The sequence below is a fragment of the Pelobates fuscus genome, chromosome 1 (genome assembly GCF_036172605.1).
Source record: "Pelobates fuscus isolate aPelFus1 chromosome 1, aPelFus1.pri, whole genome shotgun sequence".
NCBI classification, from domain to species: Eukaryota; Metazoa; Chordata; class Amphibia; order Anura; family Pelobatidae; genus Pelobates; species Pelobates fuscus.
The window spans coordinates 385241496-385256845 of NC_086317.1; the positions used below are offsets into that span (position 1 = coordinate 385241496).

The 15350-nt window shown below is 42.8% G+C and overlaps 1 protein-coding gene across 1 annotated transcript; it reads left to right on the forward strand.

Annotated features, from left to right (window-relative positions):
* Positions 1–1010: 1010 nt before the first annotated feature.
* Positions 1011–7147, forward strand: LOC134567952 (tubulin alpha chain). Its single transcript, XM_063426128.1, has 4 exons — positions 1011–1144; positions 4242–4464; positions 5685–5833; positions 6104–7147. The coding sequence occupies exons 1-4, from the start codon at positions 1142–1144 to the stop codon at positions 7076–7078; spliced, it is 1350 nt and encodes a 449-aa protein (XP_063282198.1). The 5' UTR covers positions 1011–1141; the 3' UTR covers positions 7079–7147.
* The last annotated feature ends 8203 nt before the right edge of the window (positions 7148–15350 follow it).

The following is a 15350-nucleotide window of genomic DNA, read 5'->3' on the forward strand; positions in this document are numbered from 1 at the left end:
TTGGGTTTCAAACTTATCTTGAATATGTGAAATTGTCAGGTGTGCTGGAGGTTCTGTTGCAAACTCACATTTCCATTGTTGTTGAACTTCAACAACATTCTCAAAATTTGAAATACCACTTTACAACAGTCTTACATTACTTAAATGACAACCTTGTCGGCCATTTTGTTTGACCCTGATTAAATATTGATGCTAGTTATGCGGGCAACGACATCTTTTGAAATAACATCATAGTACACATTGCTATCATAATTTGATCCAAGTTTGAGTAGTCTGTCCTCTGTGAAAGTGTGTATACTATCAAGCAAGCTCTGTGTTTGGCTGCATGATCCTGTGATATACTAAGGGCAGGGATTAGTTTTTTTTTATAATTTAAAAATTTTTTTTTACATATGCTTAAAAAAAAAAAAAAAAAATTCCTTTCCAAAACTCGATTGATGGTTTATTATATTAAGAGTGTCAATGTGACAGTTCTTTAAACTGGGGAGTTGTTCTGTTATGGCTTTTTATTGATGAAAATCACTTTGAATTATATACAATTCACACTTTAATGGACTAATCTGTAGATTGCAAACTGCTCCAGATTTTTTTTTACATTTTCACTAAGTTACATTTTACTTGAATTTTGCAGCTCCGTTTGAAATTCGCTGTTTAGTGAATACCCCCTCAGTGTATCATCAGAAACAGATCTGATGTACTCTGATATCGGACAGACCGTCCCCAGGTTTTGATCATGATGCCGAATCTCCCTGCACTGCCCGCTCATATCTCCTGTCTCCGCCCCACACACAGAGCACTGCAGCAATGTGCGCTGCCCGCACCACGTGATCTCACACCGCCGACTTCCGCCCGCCCTCACTATTGGGCCCCATTCTACGTTTTCTTTCGAATGTTCGAACTGACCTATAGAACGCGCCGCGGCCACGCCCAAGTGACACGCGACCGCCCTGCTGACGTCACTGCGGGGAAGTTGTTAAAAAGCGGCCGCTGCGCGCGATCGGCTGGGCAGATCTTACCGAGACTCCTTACTGTCGGTCGGTGAGAAGCCAGGGCTTGCCTGTTTCACGAACTCCGGTCACTCTTCATTTTTTTTTCCTCTCCCTCCTGTTTCTGCTGTGTGAAGTCGTACGATCAGACAATAATGGTGAGTGAATTCCCGATAGGTCGGTCTCCGGCCACATTACAGACCCTGACACGTGTCAGCCACCTACCTGCCCTGTGCCATCTCTGAGTACCTATCCAGCCAGTGATGGCCGAGCTCCGGCTGTGTTAATATTGTGGCCTGATATTCTTATGACGGTCGCCTGGCTGAGCTTCGTGAGAAACTTGGCTTATTCCACCAGCTGGGCAAGGCGTTATCCATCACTTCGCAAAACCGTTAGTACAAGCAGCCACACACCTACCGGTGTCCTCCCATCTCCTGGGTAACCTCTTTCATAGCTGAGAGAGATGATGGAGGGAGCTAGCTCCTATATTTAGTAAGATTTGAATTAATAGATCGATGAAGTCCTTTAATTTTTTTTTTAACCCGTGTTAGACCAGCTCTTGGGGCGTGACTCCACCGGCCTTTATCGCTGGCACTCCTTTTAATGAGCTAAACACGTGCCCTTTTAATCTTCATCTAATACTGATTAACTCTTTAATTCCCGGGGACATGGCTTGTAACACTTTCTAGGAGATCGATGTTGATTTTTCTGCCATGGTAAGTTTCATAATGAAGCCATGTGACCGATGCCTGGGATATTAAAATATTGGAATAATAATATTTTAGGACTATAGCCAGCATTACCGGTTTACCTTATAAGGATATTACACGGTTTCCTCTCTAGGAGTGTTCTGTAAGGGTTGATACTTTGTATATTTGGAACAATAGGATTCTGAGAATTCTAAAGTCCGCTAAGAGCTCTGTGCGCCTGGCCCCGCCCTTACCAGCAATGGCTTCTGCTGTGTGTGTGGCGTACCAATAAAATGGATCCCTGCTCACTGCCTCCTCCTACTGGCTGAATGGTACCGCCCGGTCCTCAGCGCGCTGTGTAGGAGCCGAGGCTGTACCACCCAATGCTGAACAATGAGATGGGAGGGTCTGGCATCCACCGAGGTTAAGACGTGTTGCTTTGTGCATATGGTCAGGTGGGGAGTGATGTAATGCTTCCGTTACCTTGGCTTTGACATCCTATTCTGCTGACTCACAAAATGGAGGCGATGCTTGGGCACTTCCTCATTCACTTACACCCTGCTTGTTCCATTGCAAAGCAGAGGCTTGATTTTGGGTTTGCTGGCATTTGGAAATAAAATAAAAATCTTAATTTAGGATTATAATTTTTTTTTAAATCTCATGGGCTATTCACCGAAGTGGTGCACTTGTTAACTTCATTAGGTTGAAGCTATTAGAACTGGCATATATGCAGTTGGGAGTTCTAACCACTGACCTCCCAGTAGATGTGTGTGCTCTAATCCAGTTTTGAATGCAGTGATTTACCGTGCAGCCTGAATGATGTAACTTGTGCTTACTGGTTGATGTGAATCAATTAACCCTACAATATTAAAAGTGGTTGTTTTTAAATATTTGCTATTTTTCTTTCTGGAACCCAGACTTGACATTGAATTCAGACTAAATATTGTCCACATTTTTGATTCTCTAGATTTTTACTGGTCTAGTATTGTACATAACTGGGTTTCTGGGACCAGGCTCTAGGCACAGTTTTATGGTCTGCTGAACTTTCTCTTACATTTAAAGGAATGTTTAACTGTTGTGTTCTAAATGCTATAGGTCTACGTCATTTTTAGATTTGCTAATGGGCCCCAGTCAGATTCTAAGGCAGTGATATTACCACTGCTCTACCCAACCACCATAAACTGCCTCTCAATGAAGTGGTGTAAACATTGCTATTTAGTATATTACAACAGAGTTTCCACTGCATGGGTAAAAACACACCTAGTGGCAGCCTGACAGCCATTAGAGGGGCATGATCTGAGCACAGTCTGACCTGGTTCTTGCAGGTCACCTCCTCTGAATGTTTCTCATAGAGAGCATTCTATTGGAAGAGTGCAGTGCTCCCCATGCATGGATTTAATGAGAAGGCAGTAATGTCTGCCAGATGATGTCCCAGGAAGAGCTGGGTGCAGCTGCACAAAAGCTAAATGTAAAAAAGGGGGAGGGTGTAGTTATTAAACACTGAATTGTAGTAAATATTGGCACTTCGTTAAAATTGAATTAAGTGAATAACCCAAGTCAGATCAATATTTTGCTCTTGGTTATACAGGGCACAAACGTTCCTTGACACTAGATAAGGTCCTAGTTTAGATGTAAATTTTATATAGATGTAAACCATGGGAACACATTACTGAGACTCTGCTCAAATGTACTTTCTATATAGATTCTTGAGGATTTAAAAGCTTTTGCCTAGTGTGACATTCTACAGTTTCCACTCGGGATTTCACTTTTACAAAAACCTTTTTTGAATAGTGCTATAGATAAAATAAATCTTGAATTTTTTTGTAGCCTTAGATGCATACTAGTGCTTGCTGTTATCCACTCTGCATGAAATGTCAGCTTAGAATGTATGCTGGGAGTGGCTGTTTCTGCTGCCCCTGCGGCAGGAAAGGTCACTGCATGCTTGAGCTGGGTTTTATGCAGCTAGAGTGGCCTTACAAACTTCATAAATTAATGAAATTTCTTTATATGGTGGCTAATCCTGTTGCTGCTGGACTGACATTCCTTGGTGAGTCAGTGGGAAATCTGCTAGTTTCAGCTAGTTTGGAGTAGAAAAAATTAGACCATGAAGCATATGATTAAACTCCTGATTTGTGGAACAATGGAGTCGGAGAGGCATGAGAGCCAGTCACATTGAAACATTCATCAATTGAGCTCTGTAAAGGATTTTGGTTGTGACTCAGAGCTGGTATAAAAAACACATTTTGGAACATTTTTACCTAGTTAACATAGTAACCCATAGCAGTGGCTGCATAAGAAAAATGGTTTTAGACGGCACTGAGTTTTAATCAATATTTTATTTGTTTAATAAAATATTTAATTTCTTGTAAAAGTGTGCTGCATTAAAATTTGTTTATCTAAAGTCTTGTGTAGACTCAAACTTTCTCTCAGAATATATTTAGCTTTTTTTAAATTTTTTTTTTATTTATTAACCCCATTGGACATCTGCAAAGGGTTTGTTAAATGTAGGTGGGGAACTAAAACTTTGTTAAATACCCTCTATAGATAACTTATTTTCTCTTCGTAGCGTGAGTGCATCTCTATCCACGTTGGTCAGGCTGGTGTTCAGATTGGTAATGCCTGCTGGGAGCTGTACTGCCTGGAACATGGCATTCAGCCTGATGGACAGATGCCCAGTGACAAGACCATTGGAGGAGGGGACGATTCCTTCAACACCTTCTTCAGTGAGACTGGAGCTGGAAAACATGTCCCCAGGGCTGTGTTTGTAGATCTGGAACCAACAGTAATTGGTAAGTGAAATATGAAAATGTACAGGCAGTGATACATTTGAGAATTAATATCGTTAACTTGTGCAATAGTATGTTTTAAAGAAGATTGAGTACATATTTGGAGATATTTTCACTAACTGTAAAATAGTATTAAACAATCTCTGTCTAGAGATACAAATGAAATGGCCTATTTTTTTGCTAATTTCTCAGAGTACGTAGTAACCACCAGATTTGATGTTATTAGGGCTAAATACAAAGTGGTGCATTATGAATTTACGAAGATATTGAAAGATTAAAGGGTTACTCCAGACACTGTCCACTTGGTTGATTTGATGTGGTCATGGTGCCTGGGCTGTTTTTGCATCATTTTGCTTTGAAATGCTGCACATACAGAGCTTAAGCCTTCTCCTGCCATAGGTGTAACTCCACTTCTGGCAGTGTCATTGGTTCGCCATCTGCAAGAATCTAATCTTTCTTCAGTGAAGACCTAGCACCAGTTAAAAGGGTACACTGTTGTAAGATGGCATGCCCCATTACTAGAATATGGTGCCAGGATACCCCTGCCAATGTCCAGTACAGTAGGGTGTAGTAGTTATGATGGTTAGAGTAACATTTTTAAGTGGCACTCATTAGCGGAGTGTCACCTTAGCCAAGCCCTAACTGGGAGAGAGAGCGTGTTAAATGTAGATGTGCAGAGGACCAAGGGAAGTCGTCAAACAATTAAACAGTTTGACTACTTTGGGAGAAGCTATGGTGCTTGGTCTTTAGTCTCTAATATGCCATTGAGTTACAAATATCATTGATCAATATTTATTTGATTAATGATAGTTTGTACTCCTCTCTGGAATAGCCGCACTTTATTCCAAGCACTGTCATTAGAATTTGATTTTGCTGGAGTAGGATATTTGGCCCACTGTTCGGAATGAAAAGTTTGCAAGCAGCCTTTTTACAAACATCTAGGACTCTATTCAAGATACTTTATACTAATCATGGGTTTTCTTCCAATCTACTGATTCAATGGTAATACTTAGATGTGTCTTCGGCATGGATTAGTTGTGGATCTGTCCCACCTTTACCATTATTTGACAAGTTATTGGAACTGTGGGCATACTTTTTGTTCAGGTCAAACATTTCAATTGTAACTACACTTTTTAAATCAAGGCCACTGTATAACGTTTTGAAGCAAACGAAACACCTTTTTAATAGCCTTTTATAAAACCAGTAATCTATTTACTCTGCAGATGAGGTACGTACTGGCACATACCGTCAGCTTTTCCACCCAGAACAATTAATCACAGGCAAAGAAGATGCAGCGAACAACTATGCTCGTGGGCACTACACAATCGGCAAAGAGATCATCGACTTGGTATTGGATAGGATCCGTAAATTGGTAAGCTAATTTTATCTTCATACTAGCACAGCACACTTCTTCATTTATTATAGCTTTTGGGGATTTATGGTTAAGCTTTAGTCTATGGCAGGGGTAGGCAACCTGCAGCGCTCCAGATGCTGTGGACCAAATCTTCTCTGGTGCTTTGTTAGCATTATGACTCGTTATGGGAGATGTTGTCCTCTATCTCTGGAGTGCTAAGGTTGCCTACGCCTGGTCTGTGGACTGATGTAATATGTAATTTTTATTTATTTTTTCTCATTCACACAGGCTGACCAGTGCACAGGTCTTCAGGGTTTTCTGGTGTTTCACAGTTTTGGTGGCGGTACAGGTTCTGGTTTCACATCTCTGTTGATGGAACGTCTCTCTGTTGATTATGGGAAGAAGTCCAAACTTGAATTTGCCATTTATCCAGCACCTCAAGTCTCTACAGCTGTGGTTGAACCCTACAATTCCATCCTGACCACTCACACCACCTTGGAGCATTCAGATTGCGCCTTCATGGTGGACAATGAGGCTATCTATGACATTTGCCGCAGAAACCTAGATATTGAGCGTCCCACATATACCAATCTCAATCGCCTTATCAGTCAGATAGTGTCCTCTATTACAGCCTCTCTCAGATTTGATGGTGCCCTGAATGTTGATCTTACTGAATTCCAGACCAACTTGGTGCCCTATCCTCGTATTCATTTCCCTCTGGCCACTTATGCCCCTGTTATTTCTGCAGAGAAAGCTTACCATGAGCAGCTGACTGTGGCTGATATTACAAATGCATGCTTTGAGCCAGCTAATCAGATGGTAAAATGTGACCCACGTCACGGTAAATACATGGCTTGCTGCCTGTTGTATCGTGGTGATGTTGTGCCCAAAGATGTTAATGCAGCTATTGCCACCATCAAGACCAAGCGTAGCATCCAGTTTGTAGACTGGTGTCCCACTGGTTTCAAGGTTGGCATTAACTACCAACCACCAACTGTGGTTCCAGGTGGTGACCTGGCCAAGGTTCAGCGTGCTGTGTGCATGTTGAGCAACACCACTGCAATTGCTGAGGCCTGGGCCCGCCTGGACCACAAATTCGATCTTATGTATGCTAAACGTGCCTTTGTGCACTGGTATGTTGGTGAGGGTATGGAGGAGGGAGAGTTCTCTGAGGCCCGTGAAGACATGGCTGCCCTGGAGAAGGATTATGAGGAAGTTGGTGCAGATAGTGCTGATGCAGAGGATGAAGGTGAAGAGTATTAGACCTGATGTTCACTTGAAATGGGCCTTTTCTATTGCTGAACCTTCTGATCTGGAGTCTAATTTTTTTTTTTTAAATAAAGTGCCATTTTAAATGTGGCTGTTCAGTGTTAATGCTTCTGGAATTTTGTAGCTTGCAACATTGACATGTCAAACTTAAAACTAAAGACCATGTAATGTTTCAAGTTTGTGATGTAATGACTAGTATCATGGGTAGAACATTGATATTTAGTAGCTCTTAAATCTCCAAAGACAACAGGTTAGTGGTTAGCCTTTCAAAGGGGGAGCATTTTGGGTGACTGCATTATTTTCGTTGTTGGGTCCACTATACTCCCTGTAAATTCAGTAGCTCCGCGTTGCCCCTTCTGGCAAGTCTGGCTGTTGTTTCTAACATTTTGTGACGAAGCTGGGCAAAATTGATCCTGTTACAAAAAACAAGCTGACATATACGATTTTTATCTTTGTGATGCAGTGATCACTACATATGGCTATGTTTGGGTAGATAATGGCCCACTTCAACAGTCATTGAGATGTGGAAAGGATGCAGCTAAGCTATAGATCAGGGGGAGGCAAAATATTCATTCCAAATTTACTCTGTGATTACAAAAAAGAAAAAAAGCTAGGGGGTAAACTGAGGTAAGGTCAGTTAATGTTACATTTCCCTAGCTTTACTTCTGTTGCTACACAATACACATGCATTGACTGTCCTTACATCTTGAAAAATTAACTGAATTCCTTCCTTTGTTTAAAACTGAGCACAGATAACCAGACACTAGGACAGTGTTGCAAGAACTTGGAATTCAGGTGTTTGACCAATAAAGCTTGTACAATGCACATTTCGTCCTGCATTCACTGTGAATTAAAGCACCAACTTCACTTCCTGTATTACTGTTGCAACATTATTACATATCCATTCCACATTACATGTGGCCAAAGTACATTAACGTCATGAAGTTCTTCAATAAAAATATTACTGAGGTTTTAAACAGTCTAGGGTTACAGAAACTGCCGTATGCAGAATAAATACATTTAACCATTCCTGTCCTAAATGGGACAGTAGGTCACTTTTGTTAGAATGGTTCTGACAGAGTCTGCATGCTTTCTTTGAGTGTTTAAAAAGAAAAAAAACTTATTGATAAATGTGTTTTTGTCTCAGTATATATTTTGACTGGGTTAGAATTTCTGTGAAATTGCAGCACACTCATAGGAGAATTTTTTTATAAAGATTTTAAAGTGTTTTAAACTGTTTTGCAGTGGTAATAAGAATGTAGTAACCTATTTTGGTTATTCAACAAGCATATGACTAGAAATTCTACTGTGGTTTTTAGATGGAACAGTGTCACTAACAAAAAGATATGCCTAAACTAAAACAAATTATCTCCACCCAGTCAGACACAAAATACACAGTGCCTTTGTCATAACTAATAGGTATGCATTAAAGTACAACATGTCATCTGCATTAGTAAGGTTTATATCTAGATTTAAGCAAGGTGTAATAGATTACAGAATATCACTGGCAGGCAAACGAATGCGTACTAGAAACAAAAAAAAAATCGCAAAGCGCTATGTGCTGGGACTTACATTTGACTATCAAAATCAAGTTAAAAACTGGCTAAGTACAACAACATGAGTAGTAAAATGGAAGTATGACAGGTGAGTGCAAGGATTGGTGAGCTGCGGTTTTAGTTAGAGGGAGCAGGTCATAAGATGTGTTTGAAACTTCCATGGGATATGACATGGTGTTAAAATCTAACCGAATATATCAACATGCTGCAGCTAGAACTGGACTTAAATTCAGGAAAGTGCTCACCATTATATAAAACTAAAGAAAATTGTGAGAACTGGGTGCTCAGATGAGAAGCCATCATTAAATGAGCATAGTCAACCATCTCCCATATTTAGCTAATGCTGAGACTGTTGGGGTAATCAGTGCAAGTGTTCCAAAAAGAGGCACTCCTTTAGTCCTGGCCATGCTTAAGGGCTGTCTCCTCCCAAAGCATGGAATTGGGGGCTCATTGAGTCCCAAGTACTTAACATATGGGAAAATATGGAAGACCCTAGTGGTCCTCTACTTAAGAGGCTGGTGCAGTGGGATTAAGCCCCAGTTGGGCCTACCTCCAGGCAGATGGTGTGAGAGGCAAGAGTTTGCAGGGTCGTTGTGCCCAGAGGGGGCCCTTCCAACCGTTTCCTCTGCAAGTAGAGAGTGAGATGCTGCTGAATGCTCTCTCAGTTTAACCAAGAAATTTGCGAAGATGGTCTCCACCAGGCCAAAGATCTAATAGTGGGGCTATGGATCTCAGGTGTTGGTGCATCTTTAACTAGAATATCCCATCTTAAAAGTATGTGGGAGCAGTCCTCTTGCATGAATGAGTATGCGACAGGGACTGGGATTACCCCCTACCGATCCAAAGGATGGCTGCCTCTCCCCAGCTCTGTCACCTGTAGTCCGCAAGGCTTTACTGCATGCTCCCGGTGGCTAAGTTGCCCAGGTAAGGTATCCCCAGAGTTGTACAGTAATCCCAGTGCGTAGAATACATGGTGGTAATGGTTATTACTGGTATTTAAATAGCGCCAACTAATTCTGCAGTGCCTTACAATATTATGAAAGGGGGGGAAATTTACAATACAGGAGACAATCGGTAGATGAGGACCCTGCTCAAACGAGTTTACAGTCTAGATGAGGTGGGGTACAAATACACAACAGGGCAGCAATGGTGACAGTCACCAAACAAGGTGGAAAAGTAGCAGAGCTGGAGGTGAGAGTAGAGTATGGAGAGCAAGAGACAGATTTGGATTAGTATAGAAAAGTTACTGTCCGAGTCCATAAGAATTTCTGAACAGATGTGTTTTGAGGTACATCTTAAACAATTGAAGACTAGGGGGAGAGTCTGACGGGGTAGACAGGCTGTTCCTAAAGAAGGGAGTCGCCTGCGAGAAGTCCTGCAAGTGTGAGTTAGCAGTGAGGGTGCAAGCAGCGGACAGGACATGGTCACTGGCAGAGCGGAGAGACTGAGAAGGGGCATATCTATGAATCGGGGAAGAAATGTAAGAGGGGCTCGAGTTGTTTATAGTCAAGGGTTAGTATTTTGAATTGACACCTGTAGGATACAGGAAGCCAGTGTAAGGATCGATGGGTGAGAAAGATCAGCCTGGCGGAAGCATTCATTACCAATTGTAGCAGGCTGTTCGGTGTTTGGGGAGACCAACTTGGAGAGAATTACAGTAATCAATGCGATAGATTACCAGAGCATGAACAAGCTCCTTGGCAGCATCTTGCGTTAGAAAGCAGCAGATGCGGGCAATATTTTTAAGGTGGAATCGACAGGTTTTATCAACATACTGGATATGTGCCGCAAAGGTGAGGCCAAAATCAAAGAGAACACCAAGACAACGAACGGGCTTGCAAGGATGGACTGATGCAAGCACCATCAACTTGCAGGGAAAGCGAAGGAAGATCAGAATTATGAGGGGGGGGGGGGGAAAGAAGCTTAGTTTTAGAGAGATTGAGTTTCAGAAAGCGTGAGGATATCCAATCAGAAATTGAAGAAAGGAAAGCAGTGACACGTTGCAGGACCACGGAGAGATCAGGGGAGGAGAGATATATCTTGGTGTCGTCTGCATACAGATGGTAGCGGAATCCAAGGGGTCCAAACGAGACAGGGCGAGAGGAGGAGGTGTTATTGCAAAAGGAGACACTGAACAAACGTTGGGAGAGTTAGGAGGAGAACCACGAGAGAACCGTGCCACAGAGACCGGGGGATTAAAGAGTTTGGAGGAGGAGGACATGATCAACAGTGTCAAAGGCAGCAGAGAGGTCAAAAATAATTAGTACGGAGTAGTGGCCTTTGGATTTAGCTGTGATTAAGTCATTTGTAACTTTAATATGAGCAATCTCAGTAGAGTGGAGGGGGCGAAAGCCAGATTGAAGAGGATCGAGGAGGGAGTTGGAATTTAGGAAGTGAGTCATACGAGTAAAGACAAGTCTTTCTAGAAGTTTTGAGGAAGAAGGAAGCAGGGATATGGGACGATAGTTGGAAGGGGAAGACAGGTTTAGGGATGGCTTTTTTAGGATGGGTAAGACAGTAGCATGCTTAAGGGGAGCAGGGACAACACCAGATGAAAGAGAGCCGTTTAGGATGTGTGTTAAGGATGGTACAAAACTAGGGGAGAGAGATCTGTTAAGGTGGGAAGGTACTGGATCAAGTGAACAGGTAGAGGGACGAGAGGAGAAGCAAAGCCACCTCCTGTTCTGTAACTGGGGAGAAGGTCTGTAGGGAAGGTATGGTCCATGTGTGGTTGCGAGAGGGAGGAGCAAAGGGGGGAGAATTCTCTCCTTAAATGTTCAAGCCTGGTTAAAGCCTGCTGACTTTGACTATCACCCGGATTTTGGCAATAAATGCAGGAGCGCGTCTGGGCAGCTTGGCGGTCAGGTTCTGCCCCAACAGTGCCACTTTAACATTCAGCAGCCTCCTTTTCAAAGTACTATAATTAATGGCTCCTAAAGTCTATACATAATGATACACTAGACTAGATGCTGTCGTGATATCTGTGCTTTGGAGCTATAATACGAACCTCGAAATGCACTAATAAGTAGTGGATTCTCAGGAGAGACTGAAGATAAGAATCTAGTTTAGTTACTATAGAATGTTAGTTATCTAGCAGTTGGATTTATACTGATCAGCTACAAACATCCAAACCACCTGCCTAATATTATGTAAGTGCCCCTTGTGATGCCAAAATAGCTTTGATGCATAAAGGCATGGGCTCCATAATACCCCTGAGCATGTCCTATGGTATCCGGCGCCAATACATAAGCAGCAGATTTTAAGTAATGCAATTTGCGAGATGGGGCCTCCATGGATTGGATTAGTTTTTACAACACATCCCACAGATGTTCAACTAGATTGAGATCTGGGGAATATGGAGGAGGCCAAGGACACACCTTGACTCTTTGTCATGTCACATACCTCCAATCATTCCTGAAGTGCAGTGTGGCAGGGTGCGTTATCCTGTTGGAAGAGGCCATTGTCTTGAAGTGGTGTACATTGTCTGCAACAATCTCAAGGTTGGTGATATATGTCAAAGTAGCATCCACGTGAATAGCAGGACATTGCCTAGAGCAGGGGTAGTAGTACTGTGCCAAAATAAGATTTTGAAGTCCCTTGGTGTGCCGGTGCTATTTTTTTAAATTGAGGTATGTATGTTTCTCGTGTTATTTATGAGTGCTGTATGTAGTTGCTTTGTAGCATTCTATTTGTGTGTATCTGGGCTGTTATATTGTATATATTTAGGAGCAGTTTGTGGTATTGTGTATGATACTTATAAATATTGGATGTGTATGATGGCTGCTTGTGGAATTGTGTGTGGATAATATGTCACATAGTGTGTTTGGTGTGTGTATATGTGTGGGGTTGTGTGCGTGTATGGTGGATTGTCAGTGGTGTGTCTGTGGGGACTGTGTGTGTTTGTGTGCGATTTGTTTGTATTATTTGTATGAAGAGGTGGCTTATTCTGCAACTCTGTGCATATCTAGCAGTGTGGGTCCAGTGGGGATCGGACTGGCCAGCTACAGGTCATGGGCAGGAGGTGCAATAGCTCTAGAATTCTTGAGGGCAGTACAAAGTCCACGTGCCATAGGTTGTCTACCCCTGGTCTAGAGCATAACACTGTCTCTACCAGCCTGCCTTCTTCCAGTAGTGCATCCTCCTGCCATCTCTTCCCCAGGTAAATGAGACGTGCACCCAGCCAGCCACCTGTTCTAAAAGAAAATGTGATTCATAAGACCAGGCAATCTTTTTCCATTGCGCCATGGTCCAGTTCTGATGCACACGTCCCCATTAAAGGAGCTTTCAGCATTAGACACGGGTCATCATGGGCACTCTGACGTCTCTGACAATGCAGCTCCATAAACAGCAAAAAGCAATGCACTGTGTGTTCTTACACCTTTCTATTTATGGTACTGGAGCCCCTGTCTAACCCATGGGCCCTACGAAGTTGCATATGGTCACCTTATTTTTAATCCTGCTCTAAACCAATAGGAATCACAAATGGTGGTGGTGGTGGCGGGGGGGGGGGGGGGGGGGGGGGAGATATGCAGAGTAATAGGTTGATGGGGCCCTGCGCTCCATCAGGGGGCCCACAACCTATCAATGAAAGGGATTTATTTTTCTTATTTTGCCGTTACAGTTGGAGAGATCTCTGATCTCTCCAACTGGAGCATGGCTGTGCGGCCGGGCCCCTGGCTATCTCAGGCCCTTGGTCCATGACCGATGTGCCCGAGTGGTCAGTCCGCCCCTGCAGAAGGGTGAAGTTTCAAAGTCATAGGACATAAGGTAGATGAGTCTGTCAGAGGCATTAGGCTATTAAACAGAGGATTACAATAATCCAGCCTGGAAATGAGAGCATTGGCAAGCATTTTGGTGGCATCCTGAGAGAGAAAGAGGTGAATGTGAGAAATGTTTTTAAAGGTGAAAGTGATAGGATTTGGTGATTACTTTGAAGGAAAGGTCAGAGTCATTGAGCACACCTAGACAATGTCCCTATGGGGTAGAGGTTATGATAGCTCTGTTCACCTGAATGAAAACAAGAATAGACATAGCTTCAGAGTAAGGAAAGATGAGGAGTTTGGTCTTGGAGAGTTTTAGGAATCGTGAAGCCATCCAGTCAGAGACAGTACAGGTAGTTAATGACAAGATCTGGTAGACCTTGTCACTCGGACAGGTAGATCTGGGTATCAACAGTGTACAGGTGATATTGAAAGCTGTTGGATGATATTAGCTCTTGAAAGCTGTTGGATGATATTAGCTCACCAAAACTGGCAGCATATAGAAAAGAAGAGGTCACAGTACAGAGTCTTGAGGGACTCCAGCCAAGAGAGGTACAGAAAGATAGGATGAACCAGAGATGTAGACCCTGAATGAGTGGTCACAGAGGTAGGAAGGGAACCAGGAAAGAGCCGTGTCACCTAGGCCAAGGAAGAGAAGAAGTGGGTCACCAACTGCATCAAAGTGACAGAAAGATTAAGAAGAATAAGCCTTTAAACATTACCCGTGCATTTCACAGACCTTATACATGTAGTACAGGCCTTGTGTGTCAAACTCATTTAACACTAAACCTAACAATTAACAGTTTAGTAGATTGACCACAGGCTTAGTGTTGTCAAAGAGTCAATCACAGTGATCATATTGCTTTAACTGACAGTGATGATGATGAAAACTATGATGTGTTTGGGCTCATAAGGTTCACAAATAAGGCTGTCCAGTAAAAAAATAAAAACCAAATGTTGCAAATAGTATACTGTTTTTAATGGAGGTAACCAGAATTTGGATGAAGGACACTGATCGCTGAGGATATCTGTAGCAGAGCTCCAATACCTAGCATAGGTATCTCCGGTGAGTAATCCTTGAAGCTAAGGGAGGAATAAAATATCCAAAGTAAAATCCCCCCAGTAACTGGATGACACACAGTTCTGGGAATCAACTGATTTTTATTCAGCCACAGCTGGCTTTTATGCAACTCCCCATGCAAGGGGTTTCTTAAATTGTATTCCAGGGGCATTCCCCCGATGGACCTAAGAGGGGACTAGGGACAAGTAAACATTTCCCAGACTCCTCCTCTGTGCCTGATAGATAATTAAGCAAGACCAACTCTTTAATTCAATTATCCCTCAGGTACAGAAAATATACAAATTTTGCAATCATAAAACACCTTTTAGTATTTCAGAACCCCATGAACGTCACATCACCGAAAAGCTGGGATCTGAGTGCACACTTTGTCAAAATATCACTCAGATCTATTTGGTGGTTCGGGAACGCCATTCGAGTGAAGTTTTGACTGGTCGACCACGAGGTGAAACCCCAAAACAGTTCCAGAGAAATTTAGGCTCGACGGGTCTTCTTTCAGGGGTTCTCACACGAAAGGCGACGTAGCCTCCCCCTGGCTGCTGGCATACAAATGTTCCCCCTGTTCGGTAGTTTAGGTCTCCCGAACGCCGTTCTCATACTGGTTCAGGAAGTTGTATGGGCAGCGGTATCAGTTTACCGGGTGTTCGCGGGGTAGAGTAACCAAAATTAGTTCCAGGCGTCGACAACCATGTACCGCTGCCCACGTTCGAGAGACAAAATGCCCGCCGTTCGTTTGCACACGTGTGTTCGGCGATACGAACGGCGGCCACACAGGGGAAACACTTTCCTTAACAAGCAATTTGCGGTCAACAGCCAGGGGTGGTCGGTTGTTAAAAGAGGTGAACCCATGGACCACACAGATGGGGTTCGGT

What these genes read in the sequence shown, in the direction of transcription:
- LOC134567952 (XM_063426128.1), top strand. An exon ending in TCTGGAACCAACAGTAATTG is followed by an intron (nt 4,465 to 5,684) that starts GTAAGTGAAATA and finishes TTTACTCTGCAG; the next exon opens with ATGAGGTACGTACTGGCACA. An exon ending in TGGATAGGATCCGTAAATTG is followed by an intron (nt 5,834 to 6,103) that starts GTAAGCTAATTT and finishes TCATTCACACAG; the next exon opens with GCTGACCAGTGCACAGGTCT.